Source organism: Asterias rubens, chromosome 14, assembly GCF_902459465.1.
Source record: "Asterias rubens chromosome 14, eAstRub1.3, whole genome shotgun sequence".
Taxonomy (NCBI): domain Eukaryota; kingdom Metazoa; phylum Echinodermata; class Asteroidea; order Forcipulatida; family Asteriidae; genus Asterias; species Asterias rubens.
Window position 1 is genome coordinate 295,879 of NC_047075.1, and position 24,496 is coordinate 320,374.

The 24,496-nt window shown below is 39.8% G+C and overlaps 1 protein-coding gene across 1 annotated transcript; it reads right to left on the minus strand.

Moving 5' to 3' along the window:
* Window positions 1-1,380: 1,380 nt before the first annotated feature.
* LOC117299055 lies at window positions 1,381-23,693 on the minus strand. Its single transcript, XM_033782459.1, has 8 exons — window positions 23,365-23,693; window positions 17,412-17,572; window positions 7,717-7,890; window positions 6,406-6,543; window positions 5,378-5,570; window positions 3,966-4,057; window positions 3,107-3,217; window positions 1,381-2,208 (listed from the first exon to the last, which is right to left on the minus strand). The coding sequence occupies exons 1-8, from the start codon at window positions 23,507-23,509 to the stop codon at window positions 1,981-1,983; spliced, it is 1,242 nt and encodes a 413-aa protein (XP_033638350.1). The 5' UTR covers window positions 23,510-23,693; the 3' UTR covers window positions 1,381-1,980.
* Window positions 23,694-24,496: the final 803 nt, after the last annotated feature.

The window sequence follows — 24,496 nt, forward strand, 5'->3', positions numbered from 1 at the left end:
GTACATCAGTGGGCAATATTAACAGGCATTAATTAGTTCTTTATTTCATACAATGAGGTCCATTATTTACCCAATGGGTGACTTTCTCCTTAAAAAGGTTAATCATTGCCATTAGTTTTATCATTTTAGACAGGTCCTTTATTTTAGGCAAGTCCATTATTTTAGACCAGTCTATTATTTTAGACCAGTCTATTATTTTAGACCAGTCTATTATTTTAGACCAGTCTATTATTTTAGACAGGTCCATTATTTTATGGGTCCAATATTCTAGACGAGCCAAATATTTTTGATGAGGTCCATAGTGGCATTCTTCGGTATCAACAGGTGCTATGACCTTTGACCTTTGGTCAAATTGCTGGTAACATACAATACACAGTCACAGATGTGTAAATGCTACTTACATCATATAATATATGATTCAACCACAATACAAGTACGATAACGAAAAACAACAAAGTTTGGTCGTGTCCAAATTATTGGCTCGGGCAAAACACCAGACCTTGAAGTTCACTCTTGAGGGGCACAGCAAATGTCCTTAGATATGGGGCACTACTATGGAGAACATTTTGAACTTTGCCAAAGGGCACCACAGCAAAAGCACCGGGCAATTGCTTTGAGTGCCGTGGGTTGAGCTATCGGGTTTGAGATGTGCGTCTAGCTGGACGTAGTGGCTGTGGTTTTGATTTGTTTTTTTCAGACGTTGGGCATAGACAGCTTTTTATCCATCACTTTATGACTAATCCGAGTTGATTCTCCCAACTAAAAACCTTTAATTCCTCCTCATGTGAGGATAGTACAAACTTTCACCATTGAGTTGTAAAAAGGTTACTTTAATTTATATTCTCTCACTGTAGATAAGCACACTAGATTGCCATCTACATAGAATCAAATCAATGTGTATTGTAGCAAGGTCATTTAATTAGATCTAAACGATCGCACCAAAACCAAAAATATGTTATTTGGTAAAACCAGGGTTGAGATTCACTGCTGACAAAACAGTTCAAAATTAGGATTCAGATCTTAGGAGGTACGTTGAAATGATAGAAATTGTACCTGGGGATTATAGATTCCCAGGAGCTTTTGCGAGCAGTATCTTCAGTGCTAGAGGATGTGTCCTTAAGCAAGATACTCAACCATTGCTTCGTCCTTCAGATGAGACGTAAAGCCGTTGGTCCCATGTCTTGTGTAAACGTATGTTAAAGAACCCAGTGCACTTATCATAAAGAGAAGGGGTTGGCCCCGGTGTTCCTGGCTGGATTGGCAGCATATTGCGCCCAGCACCTTGTAAACCATTGTACATGGTGCTAAGGATTAGGTCTTATATCTCAAACTTCATCCCACTCATTGCAGTAATAATACCTGGCGCTTTGTATCCTTTGGCAAAAGGCGCGTTATAAATACGGTTATTATTATTGTTATAATGTTGAAATAATGGAATTTCAACCATTTGAAACCAACTGTGTGTTAGACTTGACAGAGCTTTTGGGAACAGTTTCCTCGGAACTACAGAAGTAGATTAAAGAGTAGGGTTTCTTTATATGCGGACAAAAATAACATCACAAGTCTGATTAAAAAGTCTTATTTCAGATAAAACTCTGAAAACTTTCCCATCCCTGTTAAACCCAACTCCAACGACACAACTTTCCCATCCCTGTTAAACCCAACTCCAACGACACAACTTTCCCATCCCTGTTAAACCCAACTCCAACGACACAACTTGATTGTCCTACACTGGGTCAAAGATCAAAATCTTGGTCCCAACTATTTCAAGTTAATTGCTACAAAGCTAAAAACCAGTGCGCTCCTCCAATGAAATATGTAAATTACATTTACGGATGATTTTCTTCAACGGGCCAAATTATGTTTTCAGATAAAACTCTGAACTTTCTAATCTCTTCTTTAAAAACCCAAGTCCATTGCGTCAAAGATCCAACCTCTCCCAATCTTGGTCCTAACTATTTCAAGTGTATGGCTACAAAGCTAATAACCGGTACGTTCATCCGCCATATGTAGAGCTATCCTCTTACACAACTCCGTTTCCGTCTCTTGAGGGAACAGACAAACCTCGTTCTGGGTCGTAGCAACCACTTTATAGAGACGCTGGAATAGACTGCACTTACGACCTCGGGTCTTCTTCAAATTGGAGATGAAGATATATTTGTCTAGATACGTTTCTCTCTCCTCTACGAAGCGAGTTGATCTACTCTTCTGTAATGAGGTAAAAGGTTTAAAAGGTCAATACCAAAGGTTAAAAAGGTCAATACCAAAGGTTAAAAAGGTCAATACCAAAGGTTAAAAAGGTCAATATAAAAGGTTAAAAAGTGGATTGATTTCACAAAGTAATATCAATAAAAACAGAATCAATTTGACATTAAAAAATATAAAATAATCTCCTATACACAATTTTAGTCCTCCACTCAATAGTACAAAAGACAAAATACACAATACCAAATACACAGCACAGTTAGTTACTATTATGGGCGGAAGGTCAACGCAACATGAGGCTGGCAACACTAAAGTTCATAATAGGGAGGTTTAGCTGCACGTTCCGCGTTAACGTCAAAGTCAGGTACGCACGGTCACGCAGACGTCACACATGAGCATGCAATAAGCACAAAGTGGCGACGTCACCTAGAAACAACACTTTTTTTTGACGTTCATGTTCATGTTTTGCTCGCAGAAAGTGCAGCTTAACCTCCCTATTGATTCAATCAGCCCTAAAAATTACAATTTTTTTCTCTAATAAAATGATAATTTAAATATAGAAGATTAGGTTGAAAGGAGATAATAGAGTATGGTTCCTTTTTGGAGTCTATGAATTACGGCTGTCATTATTGCCATTGGATACAGGGAACAATACCAATGTGGCCGCAGCAGTATGATAATGGGTGCGTTCGATTAGCTTCCCTGTGTCGACCCCGCGGTGCTCATATGGGTGAGCCCTTGACAAGAGCTAATTGAACGGTCACTCACCCTCTCGTGGTGACGTCATGCATCTCTGGGCAGCCCAAATCGACCCGTTCCACAACAGGACACTTGGGGCTGACCTGGGATGCTAATTGAAAGCACCCACAGTGTATAGATTAATCTAAACGAATCTGTTTACCTTATCGGACTGAAAGGATAAAATGCTGGTATCTGTAGCGTCCACTGCAAATGCTTCAACCAATGGGGCAGACTTATCAATGTGCTTGCATAGAGCACCTAGTAATTTGTCCTGCAAAATAAAAATCAATCAATTTACATTGCTAATAATTAGCTGATGCAAACTGCTTACTAACCGAAAAGACCTGAAGACATTTCGAAGCAGAGTCTTTCTCCTTTATACTGTGTGACTTCCAAACATGATAATAATAATTTAAATTATAATACATTTTTATAGCATCTAATCTATTTCTGTAAAATACTCTAAGGTGCTTCACAAAAAAACTTGCACAATTATATTAAAATGCTCCCAAGGATGATTTACATAAGAATCAAAATGTACCAGGGAATAAGTACATAAACAATTTAAAGTTAAATTACTATAAAATGCCCTCTGCTCATTGCCTTGGTGCCCCTTGATTTCCATGCCCTCTGCTCATTGCCTTGGTGCCCCTTGATTTCCATGCCCTCTGCTCATTGCCTTGGTGCCCCTTGATTTCCATGCCCTCTGCTCATTGCCTAGGTGCCCCTTGATTTCCATGCCCTCTGCTCATTGCCTTGGTGCCCCTTGATTTCCATGCCCTCTGCTCATTGCCTTGGTGCCCCTTGATTTCCATGCCCTCTGCTCATTGCCTTGGTGCCCCTTGATTTCCATGCCCTCTGCTCATTGCCTTGGTGCCCCTTGATTTCCATGCCCTCTGCTCATTGCCTGGGTGCCCATTGATTTCCATGCCCTCTGCTCATTGCCTTGGTGCCCATTGATTTTCATGCCCTCTGCTCATTGCCTTAGTGCCCCTTGATTTGTTCTAAATGAGACTTACTGCTGGTGCATTGTGTTCTTCGACCAGGCTCTTTAGAGACACCATCTGTAGCTCATAGCGATCCATGTCCAATCCTTCAAAATCATTTTGATCTGTCAACAAAAACAAAAACAATCACAACAATTTAAATGATGTAAAATAAATAATTGCAATGTGTTCAGGGGTGGATTTCACAAAGGTAGTCCTAACTTAGGACTAGTCCTAGGCAATGCTAAGAGATAGGACCAGTCCTAAGTTAGGATGAGTTACTGGTCCTAACTTAGGACTGGTCCTATCTCTTAGCATTTACTGGTCCTAACTTAGGACTGGTCCTATCTCTTAGCATTGCCTAGGACTGGTCCTAAGTTAGGACTACCTTTGTGAAATCCACCCCTGATCCTAAGTGATGTCATTTCCCGCTTTTAGAGTTGGAACAATAACCTTAGCCTTGCTCAAGGCAGTCGAATTATTCACTCCGAAAAAAGACCGCCGCTGTATAAAAACCCACTCATATTCACTGTGCGTAACATCGCACGACACGATGCCCCCGTACACTATCCTTGTAGGGCCTGTGTTGAAGCCACTGACCTCATTACTATAATAAGCGAAAAGTTCCCACGGTCAGCTCATTACCATAATGCCCGCGAAAGACGAGACATGTCTACATCACACACCACCACGACGGACGCTCAGCGAGCATGATAGGCGTGCGTGATTGGACGTCAAAATGAATAATTCATTTGCCTCACATCCTGTGTTGTCTGATAGGTCTGATGAAAGATATACATATTCATGGGCTGCATACTAGCATATCTGAGAGGCCCCCCAATTTTCTCCACTTGTGGAAATTTTTCAATACTACACATTAAACCCGGAAGTTACAGACCCGACAAGGCTGTCGGCCTGACGGCCTCCGCATGCGGTTAGTGGTACGAGTGCGGATGACTTGTGTGCACAGTATTCGTACGATGTGACAGTGTGTATACGGGTGGGTCATGCGGTGTGATCGCATGCACCACGCACAGGGTATACAGGTGGGTTTACAGCGGCGTCTTTTCGGAGCGAATAATGCGACTGCCTTGAGCAAAGCTACAATAGCCTCAGCACCGGGGAGTACGGAGATCGAAGAGGAAACAGTGTACATGTTTCAAGAAATCACTTTCTTTTCACAAGGCAGAAATAAAAACTCTGAAGTTTCTAATCCCTGTTGTTTTAAACAGCGCCCTCTACTGTCCAACCAAAAGCAAACAATATAACAAATATATTGGTGGTTCTGATGTTAAAGAGCGCCCTCTAGTGGCTTACCAAAAGCAAATATGACCGTCGTATTGACGGTCCTGATGTTAAAGAGCGCCCTCTAGGTTCTTACAAAAAGCAAATATGACAACCATGTTGACAGTACTTATGTTACAGAGCGCCCTCTAGTGTCTTACCAAAAGCAAATATGACCACCGTATTGACAGTCCTGATGGGTTCCAACTCCAGTTGATGACCGAAGAAATCACTGACCCGATGCCAGATGAGATCAGCGACCCCACACGCCACATCGACCGTCACTAGTCGTCCCAGATTGTTGAAGTAATGGAGGAAGTGCTTGACGCTAGATGTGTACAGAGCATTACGCCGCTGTGGAAATACAATGAAATATTACATAAACATGTGAAGTGAACTTGACGTCACAGCTGTCTTTGCTGAGAAAGTTTTATAGGAGTAGAGCTCATCTCTACTGTTGTGAATTGCCAGTTACGAATGTGTGACGCCAAAATTCACTTCGCCTTCGCGGGAAGTATGAATCCAGCTTTAAACATGGCCAACTGCATTCAGACAACAACACTGATGTGAACGGGACTGTGTTAAGCCTCATGATTCATGGTGATGTGGTCTAGTGGTTAGACTGCAGGACTTGCAATCACAAGGTTGTACATGTAGGTTCGAATCCCACCAAGCTAATCACTGATTTCACAATGACTAGATCAAGTATTGTCATCTAGTTATATGTAGGTTCGAATCCCACTAAGCTAATCACTGATTTCACAATGACTAGATCAAGTATTGTCATCTAGTTATATGTAGGTTCGAATCCCACTAAGCTAATCACTGATTTCACAATGACCAGATCAAGTATTGTCATCTAGTTATATGTAGGTTCGAATCCCACTAAGCTAATCACTGATTTCACAATGACTAGATCAAGTATTGTCATCTAGTTATATGTAGGTTCGAATCCCACCAAGCTAATCACTGATTTCACAATGACTTGATCAAGTATTGTCATCTAGTTATATGTAGGTTCGAATCCCACCAAGCTAATCACTGATTTCACAATGACTTGATCAAGTATTGTCATCTAGTTATATGTAGGTTCGAATCCCACCAAGCTGACCACTGATTTCACAATGACTTATCAAGTATTGTCGTCTAGGTACTAAATCACATATTCTTGGTTTTTGCAACTCATTACCTGTGTTCTGCTCGTATCCGCTTCATCACTCTGTCCAGCTTCTTTCATCTTGTCTGGATGCTTAGCGCTGTGAGCCGTTATCTGCTTAATCACCTTCTCTTCCGGTATGGCAAGATTTAAGGCAAATAAATTGGGGAACTGTAAAAGAGAGGATACCAGATTTCAGTTAATAGTAAAAGTAATAACAACTGTATTTCTAACACCTCCAAAAGAGTCTCTTAGCACTCAGACAAACAAACAAAAACTACATAAAAATACAATGAGTTGAACAGAAATGTTATAGGAAGACTCTTGAAATGTGCCTTGAGAAAAGCACTTTACTATAATTGCTTTGAAGAGTTGGGAAGGAAGTGCATTCTGCTCTACCAGCCAGGCTGCTAGTGGATGATACCCACGCCTACACCCTTATGGGGTGTACAGGGGGTAACCCTGTTTCAGCCCCAGGATCAGGTGGCAACGTGCCCTTGGTGGCAGTAGCCCTCTCCTAGTGCATTCTGCTCTACCAGCCAGGCTCCTAGTGAATGATACCCACGCCTACACCCTTATGGGGTGTACAGGGGGTAACCCTGTTTCAGCCCCAGGATCAGGTGGCAACGTGCCCTTTGTGGCAGTAGCCCTCTCCTAGTGCATTCTGCTCTACCAGCCAGGCTCCTAGTGGATGATACCCATGTCTACACCCTTATGGGGTGTACAGGGTGTAACCCTGTTTCAGCCCCAGGAGTAGGTGGCAACGTGCCCTTTGTGGCAGTAGCCCTCTCCTAGTGCATTCTGCTCTACCAGCCAGGCTCCTAGTGGATGATACCCACGCCTACACCCTTATGGAGTGTACAGGGGGTAACCCTGTTTCAGCCCCAGGATGAGGTGGCAACATGCCCTTTGTGGCAGTAGCCCTCTCCTAGTGCATTCTGCTCTACCAGCCAGGCTGCTAGTGGACGATACCCATGCCTACACCCTTATGGAGTGTACAGGGGGTAACCCTGTTTCAGCCCCAGGATCAGGTGGCAACGTGCCCCTGGTGGCAGTAGCCCTCTCCTAGTGCATTCTGCTCTACCAGCCAGGCTCCTAGTGGATGATACCCATGTCTACACCCTTGTGGAGTGTACGGGGGTAACCCTGTTTCAGCCCCAGGATCAGGTGGCAACGTGCCCCTGGGGTGGCACTTCATCTGGGTCAATAGCCCAAATTAGTTAAGTGTAGTCGCCATCTTGAAGTGGCTGTCTGACCTTGTGAGTTTGGCTTCATTACAGTATATCTCTTAAAAATAAAACCTAAAACAAACATTTTTCAGAAAAAAAAAACCTAACTCCTTACCCTCTTCTCAAAGTTCTTCATATCATATTCTGGTTCTTGGATGTATTTTTCACATCGGAGTAAGAATCTGAGGTTGGGCATGATGTCAACGATGTGAGGGCGCTTTGCGTCTTTCTCAATCTCATTCCCTATCAGTTCCAAGATCCATTCCAACGACAGCAATGACTGGTTATCCTGAAACACACAAACAACAACAACAACAACATTTTATTGTGTTGATTCTTCTCAAATTTGTTGATTTCTGAGAAGTTCACAAAATTTTAAGCTGCACAAATTCCATATAATCCAATTCACTCCAGAGTGACATACGTGTAATAGCATGGATGCCTTGAAGTTTAATTTGGACACTGTTTTTATAAATTAATGACATTAGCCATGTCACATTTGAAAGACAATACAAGTATGCTTCAGCCAAACTTCCAAACTTTGGGTCTAGTCCAGAACTCCCCCCATGTTTAAAGAATCCTCAGGACAACCCTGAAGTTAATGTATGTCTATTCCATCAGAGCAAGCAATGTCATAACATTGAGTTCCTCATGATGATTTATGAATGTTTTGTGATGAGGTTGCCATTGTTAGTCTTTCTTGCACTTAATTAAAGAGGACTTTCTCTGCTCAATGAAGACTACTATCATACGATGGTCTTCAGGGGAACACCCTCCTTCTGTAATTAATACAGTCTGTCAAATGCAGAATGTTTTATTTTTATTTTATATACTGAGCCTATTATGTGTAAATGACTTCAGTGACTGTGAACTGGCTAGAGGAAAGGCAAATCCCTTTGGTAGTGTGGTGTAATGACCAGAGCTCAATTTCATCTGCTTTTAACAGCACTGAATATTGCTTAATAATTTCCTGCTAAGCAGAAAAGAGCAGGATGTCAGTCACAGATAGTACATGTCAAAATGGTGTTTTGGCTGGTAACCTTATTCTGCTCAGCATTTTGTTGCTGTGCTTACAAGCAGCACTATGATAAAGGCTCTGGGCCAACATGTACTGTACATTATACAGTACGTGCAAGGGTTGTCCCACTTATTATTGTAGGGAGAAAACAGAGTGTCTGCCTCATTAATATTTTGTTGGCCCTCAATCAGACAGATTTGAGAGCCGAATAAAAGGAATGTACTTGTACATGATTTTACTCAGTGTAAAAAAAAAACGACCTGGGGGTTGCTGACTAAAACAAATGGTCCTATTTGCCCCTGAAGTGTAGGGACTGTTTTTTAAGATTGATGCTTGGTCATTTGCAATTAAACGCAGGGGTAGGCATAATACATTATAGGGGTGTTTTTCATTTGGCATGTTTGGAGGGGGAATAACCTGAAAGGGCTTGGGACTCCCCATATCAAATTGAGCCGAGAATAAAGTACGAGTCGATGGATGAATTTCTCTTTACTGTAAAAATCTGGTGAGACTTTGCAGTATTTTGCAACACTATATTTGAATATTTAGCATTTTGCAAGGTATCCTTCAGGAGTTTAATAAGTTGGATGCACTCCTAATGATATTGTTGTAGCAAGCTACACACACATGTACATGTACTAGGCCCACTGTACTAGTGTACTGTATTAAAGCACCAAATTATGCCATGTATGCTAGAACTAGAATAAGGTTAACCAGAATAAAGTTACGCCCTCGATTGGTTAAATAAGCGTGTGCGTATTCAGCGCTGAGCAACTCAACCAATAGAATGCGTTCTCTTTGTGTTGTTATCGTTATCATTTTCATTATCGCTGCAGTGTGACCGGGCCTTTAGCCAGTTTGGAAAAAGCTTGAGAAATAAAACTATGTTATTCAACACAAAGTGGTTAAACAGGTCAATTATTACAAATGAATTAAAGACCATGCACTCGTCTTGATTCAACATTTGCAAGACGAGTTGATCACATTATACAGCAATTAGAATCCTCATTGCTATAGTGATTCGCATTGTGACATCACATTTCTGCTCAAGCAATTAAGATTTGGTTTTTGATATCAATCTTAGCTCTTTGTGCAATTTAGCCCTGGGCCTTCATTAGAATGGAAATAACTAATAAACCCAGACTATTATGACGGTTTCATATTTTTCAATGTTAAAGTCTATGGGAAAACTTTTAAAGGGGCACTAAGGCTAGACCAGGGGCAACAGAGGCAATTGCCTATGTGGCCTCCATGTCCCAGGCATGTTGCTAGATAAAGTTTTATTATTGCCATTTGTTCATTACGTTTCAGTTTGAGCTTAATAACTAGTGAAGCATTACTCGGTAAAGGAAACTGATTAGGTTTGCAGACTTCAGTGAATAATTTCCACAAGCTTGCACTCGCCAAAATGAGTTTGCAATCAACAACAAGACAAGGTATTTCTTGTCCTTGCTCTATGGTCTACCATACAGCTTGAGCTTCTCTAGATCAATGTTTATCCAGTAAGGTTTATATTGACATGATGTACCTCTCTGATCTATTTTCATGGTGGCTTGTCTGAAATGAAGCAGCACAGCATTGTCTATGCACAGTGTAGGCCTAACAACTGAAAGTTTCAATCAGTATGCTCTGATCAATTGTCTTCATCAGAAGATAGGGAAAAAACACCATAATAAAACTCTTGATCATGTACATGTACAGCCAGGGCCCAATTTTATAGAGCTGCTTAAGCAAAAGATTTTGCTTAAGCAAAAAAATCTTTGCTTTGTAAAATCAGATTACCGGCTAAGACTCCACTTATTTGTTATGCTCAGTAAACAACAGCTTAATATAAGTCATTAGCAATGTACATGGCATGAGATTTTTGCCAGTAACATGTGTAAAATAAGCAAGCTATTTTCGTGCTTAAGCACATTTGTTGCTTAAGCAGCTCTATGAAATTGGGTCCAGGACAGGAATACCTGATCAATTTCACAAAATGCTTGAGTTAGGACGAGTAACCCGTCCTTACTTGGTTCAATGCGTCCTACGTCTTTGAATACGGAACTGAACTCGTCCAAAGTCTTAAGATTAATCCTAAGTTAGGGAAAAGAGCTTGGTGAAATTGACGGCAGTCACAGTAGAATTTTTCTTGTTATTGTACACTCTACTGTACATTACACATCAATATGTCTGTGCACTCTATTCTGTCTGTGTACATATCGTCATGAGCTTGTTTGTTTGTTTTGGGATGATCTTCCCATCAAGGAATTTGGCAAACTCCCACAAGAGGATATAAACGCCAAGATCGCATCATCCTCTCCAAGATGGATTTGACAAGTAGGATTTAATCACATACTTGCCCTTAAATTAAGTGACTAGCCAGCAGGGAGGACCAGTTAGTTTGTTATTCCACTAATCAATCAGCTCGTAATACACTTTAAGAAATAAGGATTCTTTTCAACACCCAACTAGCCAGCCAGAGCACTTGCAAGGAATTTTGAGTTTCCCTCAGGAGTGTTTAACTGACATTTGGACACCAGACCAATGTTAATTGAGAGAACCTTGCATTATTTGTTTCAAACATTTTTGTACTACATGTACATGACAGATTGATAGGGAGCGAACGGATACGCTAGCGAACGGATACGCATACGCATACTTTAAGCTATCCGTAACCTACTTACATGTACATGTAGCACGCACGATATCAATGTCGTCTGCATGTATAGCGGATAGCGAGTAGCGTATGACGTCATAATGATGACATATCTGTCGCACTAACCGTATCCGTTGGCATGCGAAACCTCCCTATTGAAGGATAGCACGTTTCTTAAAGCTGTTTTTCCAATGGTGAAGGTCTGTCCATATTGAACTCAACACATTTTCATCTTGATACAATGTATGTAGCGCACAACTTGAGGAGTACATGTATGTTGATTAATACTAGATGTCAATTTGAAACAGCACAGGCTTTGCAGCAATCCAACATTGAGGGACACTTCTATTTATTTAATAGATAGAAATATGTCTTACTGTGTAGAATGGAAGACCCAATGACAATGGTGGTAATTATCTGACTAACTCAAAGTTGAAGGTTTCACAGCAGATTGTACCATCTGTAAACAGGATGAATTATAAGATACTTTGGCTATAGGCCTCCCTGTACACATACAGTACCATACCATCTTCCGTAACACTAACAGTAAATTAATAAGTCTTCAATTCAATATAATAATGCATAGGCATTTTCAATTCAGGGTAATGGACAATGGTTTCTCTCATATAAATATAGAATTCCATAAAGTAGTACAATGCATTACATCACGCAGAAAGCAAATTCATTTCTGAATATCTTAATCTCCATAATTCCAGTCCACTGACTGACCTTTATTATTTAACAAGCTGTGTTCATCCCCATGGGAGGAATTATGCGTGAGGTGTGGGTATAACTGGCTGTGACAGCTGACTGATATAACTCAGCCAGGCTTGGAATATGGAATGGGTCTACTGAAGCCATGGGTCCACTCAGGATGGAATGGGTCTACTGAAGCCATGGGTCCACTCAGGATGGAATGGGTCTACTGAAGCCATGGGTCCACTCAGGATGGAATGGGTCTACTGAAGCCATGGGTCCACTCAGGATGGAATGGGTCTACTGAAGCCATGGGTCCACTCAGGATGGAATGGGTCTACTGAAGCCATGGGTCCACTCAGGATGGAATGGGTCTACTGAAGCCATGGGTCCACTCAGGATGGAATGGGTCTACTGAAGCCATGGGTCCACTCAGGATGGAATGGGTCTACTGAAGCCATGGGTCCACTCAGGATGGAATGGGTCTACTGAAGCCATGGGTCCACTCAGGACATGCTCTCTAGCGCCACCTGGACCCAAACATTCATAGAGTTGCTTTAAAGACCATACAAAATACCCCCTTCAGCCATCTACATTTTAAAGATCATGTATTAATTAATACCTTACCATATTCCTAGATTTTTACACGGATCTTGTACAGTATTTGAGAAAAAAACGAAATTCGCGGCGAAAAATTATCCCGCAATATAAAGGGTTCACCGATGGTGGCAGCAAACATATTGCCAAAATTAATGACTTAGCTGGAAGTGTGGTTTCTTCGGGTTTACTCGCTGCCGCCTGCACACGACCGTGTACAGCAATGGTCTGGTTACTTCAGATCAAACTCACAAAAATTATTTTAAAAATCATCAAATAGAATGCCCCAGAAATGCCCCAGATTGCACGGTAGGGCTATTAAGATGAACATCGAGTTAAAAACATTCTAAAGACCTCATTTCGTCACAACATCAAAAATTTTGTTCATGGTTTTGAAAATGTCCCCCAGTTTATAACAAATCTGGGGGAGGACCTGATTCATCATCATGCAAGCAGTCAGCAGACAAAGTAGAAGAAGTGTGTGGTAGAGTGTGGATTGGATGTCAAGGGACTTGTGATAATTGAACGTGTAACTGTTCACATGATCCATCTGCCGATGTTATCAAATTACTGCTGTGTGTGTGAATCAGGAATAGGACTACATATCAATGCAAAGTTATGCAAGTGGGTCAGGGATTCCAAAAGGCTGCTACGTAAATTAGTAGCGTCTCCTTGTTAGGCTTTAAAAGGGAGGGTACCATTGGTAATTACTACTTAATTAATGACTGTAAAAACCTCATTGCCTAATTTGATTTTCTCTGATTCTAAGTATGTAACTGAGACTGTTTAAAGCCATTGGACACTTTCGGAACAGAAAAAAAAAAGTTCACAGATTTACAAATAGTTTACTGGGTTTACAGAAGGTAATGGTGAAAGACTTCTCTTGAAATATTATTCCATGAAATGCTTTACTTTTTTGAGAAAACATTAAAACAATATCAATTCTCTAAATTTAGATTTATTCTAAACACATGTCATGACACTGCGAAACATGCGGAAACAAGGTTAGGTTTTTTCTGTTATTTTCTCCCGACTCCGATGACCAATTGAGCCAAAATTTTCACAGGTTTGTTATTATATATATAACTATGTTGTGATACACGAAGTGTGGGCCTTGCACAATACTGTTTACCGAAAGTGTCCAATGGCTTTAAGGGGAATCAAAATTGGTCCTTTTCAGATTGTGTGTATTTCCAATTTCAGATTATTTTGTGTGTGTGGACGTTAGGCCTACAACTCCAGTTTTCCGGAAATTACATTCATGCAAAGATGTCTAGCCACTTTTTCAATCCAAGACTACAGTACAATGTTGTAAAGACACTGACTACAGACTGATCCCAAGTACTTTATGTGTACGTATTATTAGTTGATGTAAATTAAATAGACATTTAATGAGACTAGCGTTCACAGCAAGCTTTCTAAATTAACCAATTAGCCCACGCATACCATTGTATACTGTACGAAAACCAGACATGGGACCTAATTACATTCACGTAAATAGAGCTGTTTTTTCATTATAACCCACTTACATTGTAGATACCAAAGGATTTCACAAAAATGATTGTAAGTGTCTTGCATAATGACATAAATGTCAAGACCAGGACTCAAACCCACACTCTTCTGATCAGAAACAACAAAGTCTTGAGTCTAGTGTGTATCAACCGACAGTCACAACACCAAGTACGTACATTCAAGCGTGTCCTCCGCAACCCCCCCCCCCCCAAATAAAAAAAGTTAAAAAAATTAAAACAGTTTGAAATCTGCCTGATGATTGCACTGTCTATGATAGATCACAAGCCTTGAATTTCATCTTTGAGACCTCTGGCAAGGCATTTTTAATTTTGCACTGGAAAAATGGGCACCAACATGACCAAGGCCAAGACCAGGGGCAACAGAGGCCATGTCCTACACGTGACCTCCAGGTACATCCAGACCTGACATCAGGGCATTCACAATGGCAGTTGTAATGCCACAGTAATGTTTTAGTGCCACATAAATATTCCCTGATCGCCTCTTAAAGTGAGTATCTGTATGAAGTTCTTAAGAGTTCTTAAGAGGCTGAGTTGGAAACCTCCTTAGGGAATTTCGTCAGTGATATTTACATTATAAATTAGCCGATTCCAACAGCTATGAATTTCATAAATATTAAATAACAGTAGAGGCCTTCTGTGTTGCTGACGTACATCAGGCACCCTACATGTATGACTTGTGATCTTGTGCGACATTTCTATCTTTGTTTGATGGAATACAAAAATATGTTTTTACCGTAATCAAATTCCATGTTACTGTTATAAATTCTGAGTCATCCTCACACATGCTTGGATGTACACTGTACACATTCATGTAACATAGATAGAGTAGCGTCAGTAGCCTATATGTGTAGGCCCCTACTGAGACAGATATTTTCCTTCTGGATTTGTTTCATTATTTTTTCAAGCATGTTAAGGGAACTTCCCATTGTCAGCTGATACTTCACAGAGGCAGAGGGGCAATGGAGGCACTTGTCATTGCCTTGATGCCCCTTGAAAGTTTCAGGCCCGTTACTTCACAGAAGCAACCAAGAAAATGCCTCCATGTCCCAGGTCATTGCATTGATGCACCAGTTTCAGGTTTATTACTTCACAGAGGCAATTGCCTCCATGCCATTGGTCATTGCCTTGGTGCACCAGTTTCAGGTCTGATACTTCACAGAGGCAATTGCCTCCATGCCCCTTGGTCATTGCCTTGGTGCACCAGTTTCAGGTTTATTACTTCACAGAGGCAATTGCCTCCATGCCCTTGGTCATTGCCTTGGTGCCCTTGAAATATTCCAGTTTCAGGTCTAATACTTCACAGAGGCAATTGCCTCCATGCCCCTTGGTCATTGCCTTGATGCACCAGTTTCAGGTTTATTACTTCACAGAGGCAATTGCCTCCATGCCCTTGGTCATTGCCTCCATGCCCCTGGTCATTGCCCCTTGAATGTTCCAGTTTCAGGCCTGATACTTCACAGTGACAATTGCCTCCACGATCTTGGTCATTGCCTTGATGCACCAGTTTCAGGTCTGATACTTCACAGAGGCAATTGTCTCCATGCCCCCTGGTCATTGCCTTAGTGCCCTTGAAATGTTCCAGTTTCAGGCCTGATACTTCACAGTGACAATTATCTCCATGCCCTTGGTCATTGCCTTGGTGCACCAGTTTCAGGTCTGATACTTCACAGAGCAATTGCCTCCATGCCGCTTGGTCATTGCCTTGGTGCCCTTGAAATATTCCAGTTTAAGGTCTGATACTTCACAGAGGCAATTGCCTCCATGCCCCTGGTCATTGCCCCTTGAATGTTCTTGTTTCAGGTCTGATACTTCACAGTGACAATTGCCTCAATTCTCCTTGTCATTGCCTAGGTACCCCCTTGAAACATCCCTAGATAGAAGTTTACAATATTCCTCATTCGAATGCGTTGTCCAATGGAGAAACCCTTTCAAGAACGAAGCATCACGCCTGCTTTGTGATTGTACCAAGTCAGTGTAAACATGCAATTGATTTGTACATCTGCAATCTGCATTCTGTGATACTGTTCCAGCCATTTTAATTCTGTCCTACATCCATCCCTGATCATCCAGACACTGCAAACTACAACGAACAACAACGTACTAAAGGTGACTGTAGCTTAGCCCTTGAAATAAAGTAGGAATACTTTATTGATTACAAGGTCTAGATGTGCAATACGTACACATGTTGTATGCTCTTTTTACACTTCAGGCAATTTATTCACAAATTTCCAGATTTTTCCCAAGGGCTAAAACAAAATTGGAAAACAGACATTTAAAATCATGTCTGCTGAAGGATGTGTGCATGCGAGGACTATCCAAATGTAAGTCTTTTACAATTACACATGTCTGTGGAGGACTCAACAACAAATTATATGGACATGTAATTAATTTAACAATGATCAGAATTGTTTAATGCATGATTATTTCTTTTTTACACGTAGTTTCAGCGTCATTTTGGATACCCCCCCATACGTGTGTGTATATGACATTTAACCACGTCACGTTCATACAGAAAATTTTACTTTATCACTGTTAAAATATCAGGGGTTAAAGAGTCGCTGCTGATGATCCAAATTGGAATCTGAGATCCAGATCTTAAGAGTCATACAGATTGTACAAACTGGCTGTCTTGCCACCTTTTGGTAACACATAAAATTATAGATTCCAATGAGCTTTTAGGGCATGTACTTTTTGTACGTATCTGCCCGCGCCCAGGCTTGTTTCCTCAGTACTTTGCTTAGTGTTTTTACATTATTTGTAATCTTTTTAAAACTATTGTATTGCTTTAAAAGCAAATTTGTTGCTTAAGCAGCTCTATGAAATTGGCCCCAGTTGTTATGCTTACATGCTTAGAGCTGCTAAAGCAGAAAATGTTGCATATAAAGTTTCTGCTTAGCAAAATTAATCAGGATACCAGTCACAGATTGTACATAATGTGATATGACATTTTGGCTGGTAACCTTATTCTGGTAAGCATAGTTTTTGTGTGCTTAGCTAAATTGTGTACCTAAGCATCTCTATCAAATTGGGGCCAGGTTGTAGTGGATTTGTGTCCCCTTGATGTACCTTGAGCATCTCAGCTAGTCCTTTAATTTAAGCTTTTTTGAATTTGGACACAGCTTGGCTGGTAAGCCAAGTTCTTTATATTTTGGTGCTGTTGCCCTGGTTTACTATAGTCTTCACCAGGACACTAGCACCATGCGCTTAGAAACGTAGTATTAAGCGCGGTATAAATTTGTATTATTATTATTATTATTAGGCAATTTCTGCTATTTCTGTGCTTAGCAAGTTTATGCTCTATGGAATTGGGGCCAGTGGATCTAACACACCTTAAGCATCTCAGCCAGTCCTTTAGTACTCTGTATAGCCATTACATTCTGCACTTTCTTAGGTAGTTCCTTCAAGATGAGATCCTCGGCAATCAGCGCTCTAAAGCCATACATATGGACGAGGTCATCAACGATGCGACCCTTCTTGGATCCTGGACCGCCTGCAGGGTGACAAGGGAGGTTGAGAATGGAAACAAGTTATTGCTATAGAGCATTAATATCAAGGGTATGATGGACGGATCTGGATGTTTTAAAGGGATAGTTGAGTACACTCACTTGGTTAACAGTAGTATTTCAGTGTGCACAAACCATTCAGAGGTTTTTAATAGTACTTTTAATGTGTAATTGTTTTCTTTAAATATGAGAAAATAGAATTAGCTGTTCCAAACTGCTTACCAACCAAAGGAACCAATGGTACATGTTTAAATGCATACAAAAGTGGCCTGGATACACTTTTGCAAGGGATTATATCAGGGCTCCAACACGTGTACACTGGACCACAGGCCAACCCAAGGTCTGTGAGTTTAGGGTTGGGCAAGTGAACTGACGACTGACCAAGTCCAGTTGGTCTTTTGTTTGTAAATTGAATTAATACGGAAATACCCCACAGTTGAGTGAATTTTTATAATTAAAAAAAAAACCTTCTTTGAAGTGTAAAAAAAAATCAAAATAATGAATATTCCATATATTATTCTTGTATATTTTATTTGATGATCTGCCTGCCATTAGTAATAGTACTATTGTTTTGTTCATACAGTAGAGGCTGAAATTCTCCCACATTGTCTCCTCAATAATCCACTCTGTGCATTGAAATTATCCCAATAATGGTCTCAATAAGCCACTCTGTGAATTGAAACTCCCCAAATAACGTTCTTGATAAAGCTAGCCAGCGCAATGAAATTCCCTTAATATTGTTCTTGATATAGCTAGCTAGCGCATTGAAATTCTCCTAAATATTGTTCTTGATAAAGCTAGCCAGCGCATTGAAAGGAAAACCCTGCATAAAAGTCAACATAATATTAGAATAGACTGGCCTCCAGGCCAACAATCCCCACTCAAGCATAATAAAGCCAACATCTGCAAATCAATGGCACAATATGCAGTTCGAAAATTATAAAAACATAATATTAAACAGATTTAGGGGAAGATTTGTTTTAAGTAGCGCTATGGAATTTTAACTGGATTTAATTTGAAGGATTTTTTCAACACATATGTGGGGAGATTTAATTAAAGGTACAACTTTTAAAACAAATTGTTTGAAAGATCATGGGGGTACATACGCGTACAACATCATGAATACATTAATATTCCAACCTTCAAAAACAACACACAAACAAACCAACAATGTTTAAAGATTTTATCAAATTTTCAGATCATTGTTTGTTTTTGTTTGTTTAGATGATCTTCCCAACAACAACGCTAACGCTCCCGCAAGGGGTGTTAACACCTGTCAATAGACAATCTCTCTCAATACAAACATTCGTTTATCATCTACATGTATGATTATAAGTGGCACAAATCAATAAGTTGTGATTCAATTACTAAATGCAATGCACTGAGTTTGAGCATGCTCGTATCAGGCTTTTGTACATCTATCACAACTTACATGTAGTCAGTGTAAAAATCTGAAATAGCACTAAAGTTGCGTGCAAATTACACATAAAAAAGCACACAGCGACAAAAATGATGTACTAGTACAATAGACATTACACAAGGGATGGCAACTGTGTACTCTGTTCATTTCCCCCTGGAAAAATCGCAAAAAGCATAAATTGAACATGGGTAGAGGTGGGGAAAAGTTCCCCAGCAATTTCCAGAGTTTCATTTCTTGCGAACATAGCTATTTGTTTACAAATTATTTAATAACACACCGATACATAAAAAGGAAAATAAAAACTCAAAGAAGGGATCTTCTAAACAACGTTTACAGATCTATATTAAATATATGTTTATGTTGTATTTTCTCCATTGGTTATCGTCTTTAAAAGTCTTAAGTGTGGAAACGGTTGTACATCTTTTCTGTATGCTATTTTGGTTCTGCCCGTATTCCAAACTTGAAATTCCAATCAGACAACACTTGGTCAATCGTAGAAAATGAAGTCTCTCTACTGACTCCATGTGATGTCATTTCTGTATTTAATACTCAGCCTTGAAAACACCATGCTGCATAATTAAATTCCATCTTCGGTGAAAGCATTAACATAATATTGTTATAATAAAACAATAAAGTACAGGGTGTTGTACGAATACAGACCTGCAATATACTTGAATAACATTTTCAATGTAATTCAAACAGAACTGAGTTCTCCTTTCGTAACGAAAAAATGTAGGTAATGTAATGTCGATTTCTATTGGAGCATCTTAGGGGGCATCAAGGCACAAGCAGGAGCAACAAGGAAATTGCCTCCAGTGCCTTGAAGAAGTAAGTTTGGTAATGTGATGTGGATTTCTATTGGATCACCTTAAGGGGCATCAAGGCACAAGCAGGAGCAACAAGGAAATTGCCTCCAGTGCCTTGAAGAAGTAAGTTTGGTAATGTGATGTGGATTTCTATTGGACCACCTTAGGGGGCATCAAGGCACAAGCAGGAGCAACAAGGAAATTGCCTCCAGTGCCTTGAAGAAGTAAGTTTGGTAATGTGATGTGGATTTCTATTGGACCACCTTAGGGTGCATCAAGGCACAAGCAGGAGCAACAAGGAAATTGCCTCCAGTGCCTTGAAGAAGTAAGTTTCAATAGGTAATGTGATGTGGATTTCTATTGGACCACCTTAGGGGGCATCAAGGCACAAGCAGTGAGCAACAAGGAAATTGCCTCCAGTGCCTTGAAGAAGTAAGTTTCAATAGGTAATGTGATGCGGATTTCTATTGGACCACCTTAGGGGGCATCAAGGCACAAGCAGGAGCAACAAGGAAATTGCCTCCAGTGCCTTGAAGAAGTAAGTTTGGTAATGTGATGTGGATTTCTATTAGAGCACCTTAGGGGGCATCAAGGCACAAGCAGGAGCAACAAGGAAATTGCCTCCAGTGCCTTGAAGAAATAAGTTTGGTAATGTGATGTGGATTTCTATTGGAGCACCTTAGGGGGCATCAAGGCACAAGCAGGAGCAACAAGGAAATTGCCTCCAGTGCCTTGAAGAAGTAAGTTTCAATAGGTAATGTGATGTGGATTTCTATTGGACCACCTTAGGGGGCATCAAGGCACAAGCAGGAGCAACAAGGAAATTGCCTCCAGTGCCTTGAAGAAATAAGTTTGGTAATGTGATGTGGATTTCTATTGGACCACCTTAGGGGGCATCAAGGCACAAGCAGGAGCAACAAGGAAATTGCCTCCAGTGCCTTGAAGAAGTAAGTTTCAATAGGTAATGTGATGTGGATTTCTATTGGACCACCTTAAGGGGCATCAAGGCACAAGCAGGAGCAACAAGGAAATTGCCTCCAGTGCCTTGATGAAGTAAGTTTCAAGCCCTTCAGGCCCGGGCCCGATTTTATAAGGTTTCTTAGCAAAAAATGCTCTTCAGCAAATTGCTCAGCTCAACAATATGAGTGGGGCACCAGTGGTAACAGAAACGTTGGCTTGTAACCTGTTTCTGCTAAGTACATGTAGCATTTTTCTCTGTTAAGCAAGATTTTGTGATTACAGGGCCCAATTTCACAGAGCTGCTTAAACACAAAATTCTGCTTTTAAAAGCAAAATAATCCATGCTTAGTAAAATCAGAATACTAGCCAAGACTCCACTCATTTGTTAATGCTAAGTAAACAATAGCTAAATACCAGTCACAAGCAATGTCTATGGCATGAAATTTTGGCCAGTAACATGTGTAAAATAAGCAAGCTATTTTCGTGCTTAAGCGACTCTATTAAATTGGCACCTGGGCTGCTTCACAGGGTGCCATGTAATGTGCACGCATAAAGCACTATCAATGTATTGGCCTCTGCTCACTCTCATCAAGCTCACTGTCTGATTAATACTATGTGAAAATGATGTGTTGATTACAAAACAGGATGTTTTTATTATTCTGTGACTGATAGTTGATAAACACTTTCATTACAATACCCTTTAATTTAATATTCCGCTCAGTCTTACCCAACGGATTCCACACTGTCCATGTCTAATGAACATTGTGCATTTTAATCAGCCACTTTCCAATAAAGTGTTATTAATGTATTCATATGCGCGCACACGCACGTTAGTAAACAAAGTGTGTTTTCAACTCCTAACATGCCTAAGTCTTTTTTGTGTGGGAAGCTACGGTCCAATGGTTGGCACACGAGAATAAAATGTGGACGGCCTGGTCTACAGATTAAAGCTATAGGGCAGTCTGCCAATATAAATCATTTCAAAACATTCCAATTTCTCTTGAAAATAACAGCTGGATACTAAGGGATGGTCCTTATTTGCTTTTTTTATGGGAATGTGAATCATTGGTCTACATACAGATCACAAAATATTTAATCATTAGTTTTAAAAAATGTTTTCATTTTTAACTTCAATTCTTTTTAATAATAATAAGACCTGCACATTTGTGTATTAAATACCAAAACTATTCATGCAATATGTACGAGGTGAGAACAGACTTTACATTATAATAGATGTTAAATTTGCATCGGGGATAAAGAATATTAATTTTGGTTTTTAGCCATACATCAGGGCTCAAGACTTTACATACTCAGGGCTTGAGGCCAGTGTGTCTAGCTCCAGGTCAGTAAACTTTATGAACAGACAAGTCCGGCAGAAGTCAAAGACTTAAATGAGAATTTTAAATATTCTCTCAGTGCTTGTTAAAAAAGAAATTCTTCTAAACATTCATTGACAACCACATTGCTACCGCAAACTAAATATACATTGATACCTCACCATGCAATGCCTCAAATCCTGTACACATTGCAATTGCACTAGATTCTACAAACTGTACATAAACTTCACATGTTTTATTTTATTTGATGTTGCCATCCAATTGAAAATGAAGGCATTAAATGATTAGTGTTGGGATGGGGTGGAGGGGTCGGATCCTTAGTGCATTACTTTCTTCTTTATTTCTTCTACACGTACTTTGGTACTTGGCATAGTCCTTCAGTCAGGATGCAAACGCCATTGTTTGTTTACAAACACGAGACCTGACAGACAGTAAGGTTGGGGGGGGGGGGTAACACTAACAAATTTACAGTACTAGAAATACAACTTTTTATGAACAATTATTTTGTATGTTTTGTAGGAGCAAGACAAATCTTAACTCTAATGGTCACTTCTTCGTCATGACAATAAGGGATCGACAATAACCAGTCAAAGATTATAAACATAGGGTTTTAAAATAAAATATTGTATGCTATTTAAATAAATTATTCAAGCAATCGCACAACATCTGTAAACAGTATTGCCCAAAGGCCCACAACTTTTATATAAAATAACAAACCTGTGAACATTTAGGCTCAATCGGTCATCGGAGTCGGGAGAAATAAACGGGAAAACCCACCCTTGTTTCCGCAAGTTTCGCCATGTCATGACATGTGTTTTAAAGTGTGGTTAACATTTTATTGCTCAAATTGCAAGATGTCAGTGCAAGTAATAAATTAATAACGGAGCGTCCCACCCACACACGTCACCAGCCAGGGCTAAATATGATATGAGCTATTTATTTGTATTATGTTTGTTTACTTTAAAAAATAAAATGACAATCATTATCATTGCATCAATGCAATGTTAATGTTATTAACTTAGCAAAGGATGGCTCAACTTTTTGTTTTAACTTAAAACTTTTATATTTCAAGTTATTCAAGTTCAACATGTTAAAATGCAACAAGCATGACTCATGCACGACTGTGCCAAGAGACTGAGCTGTTCTGTTGAGTCAAAATCAAGACAAACAATTATTTATTTGGATTTTGGTAACTGAACATTATATAACTAATTTGTCTTCGAGCATGTCGAGTAAAATGTAATGTATGTACTTACCAAACACGAAGACAACGAGTGTTTCATCCTTGGAGACTTCTTCAACATGTTGACCGACCCGAATGCTCACTTTTGGACGGCGGTGAAAAAAACCGTGCTCCTCCTCCTTCCGCCCCTCGGTTTCCGAGCTATTTCCACAACCCATTTCTTGACAAAGTCTCAGATTTGCAGAGCAAAAAACATCACTAAACAACTTTTTAAGAACTTTAGACGATCAATTCGGAAGAGCTTTCGTGTAATTTTAAAGCAATTAGCTAGAACACCGTTGTATTTGCCGTGATGTTTAGAAGAGGATCGCCCACTTTTACGGACGGTGCAAGTTCAGAGCGCAGCAGACATCTCATTTTAATTTTTCCAAAATGGCGGCTTCGTGTTGCCATGAGGCTCGTTCCAACGTGATATTTTGTCATACATTATCCATTAAAAATTAACAACTATGTTTGTACAAATTAATAAAAAAAAAATAACAAGGGGCATTGGATTTTTTATGTAGTAAAATTAAATAAACAAGTTTGTTTTGTTATACATTAATGACAAAAATATAACCAGGCCGAGGAGAGTACCAATTTGTAAATACCGCAAACGAACGTCATGCAATATTCGTCAAATACCGTCAACTACCGTTACTCACTAACCACACAATCCTATCCACACTACACTTGTTTTTCTTCTGCAAACCTGTGCATTTTAATAATATCCCGGGTCGCTTAATATGTTTTTACTTAAGGTAATCAATATTGGTCAATCACTAACTATTAGTCAAGCTATTATGAATACATATATCTTCCAATTTGGTTTAAAGTCTTGAACTTGCTTGAAGGGGTGGGGTGGGTTGTATTCTACAAGGAGCTCTTTCAAAGGTCTTTTCCAAATTGCAAAATATTTTCCATAAAACAAAACCCAAACAGTGAAATCAAGAGATAATACAATCTTACATAAGTGATGGGCAGCACTCCAATTAATAAATAAATCACAGCACAAAAATTAATTTAAAGTCTTTCGTTTATTTTCCAACAACCAATTGTTAAATTTTCCATCATGATTTTCTTCTAATATCACCACTAAACAAAAGTGAATATTTTAGTTTACAGGGCAGTTATTGAACACTACTAAATTTGAATGAGCTTACAGC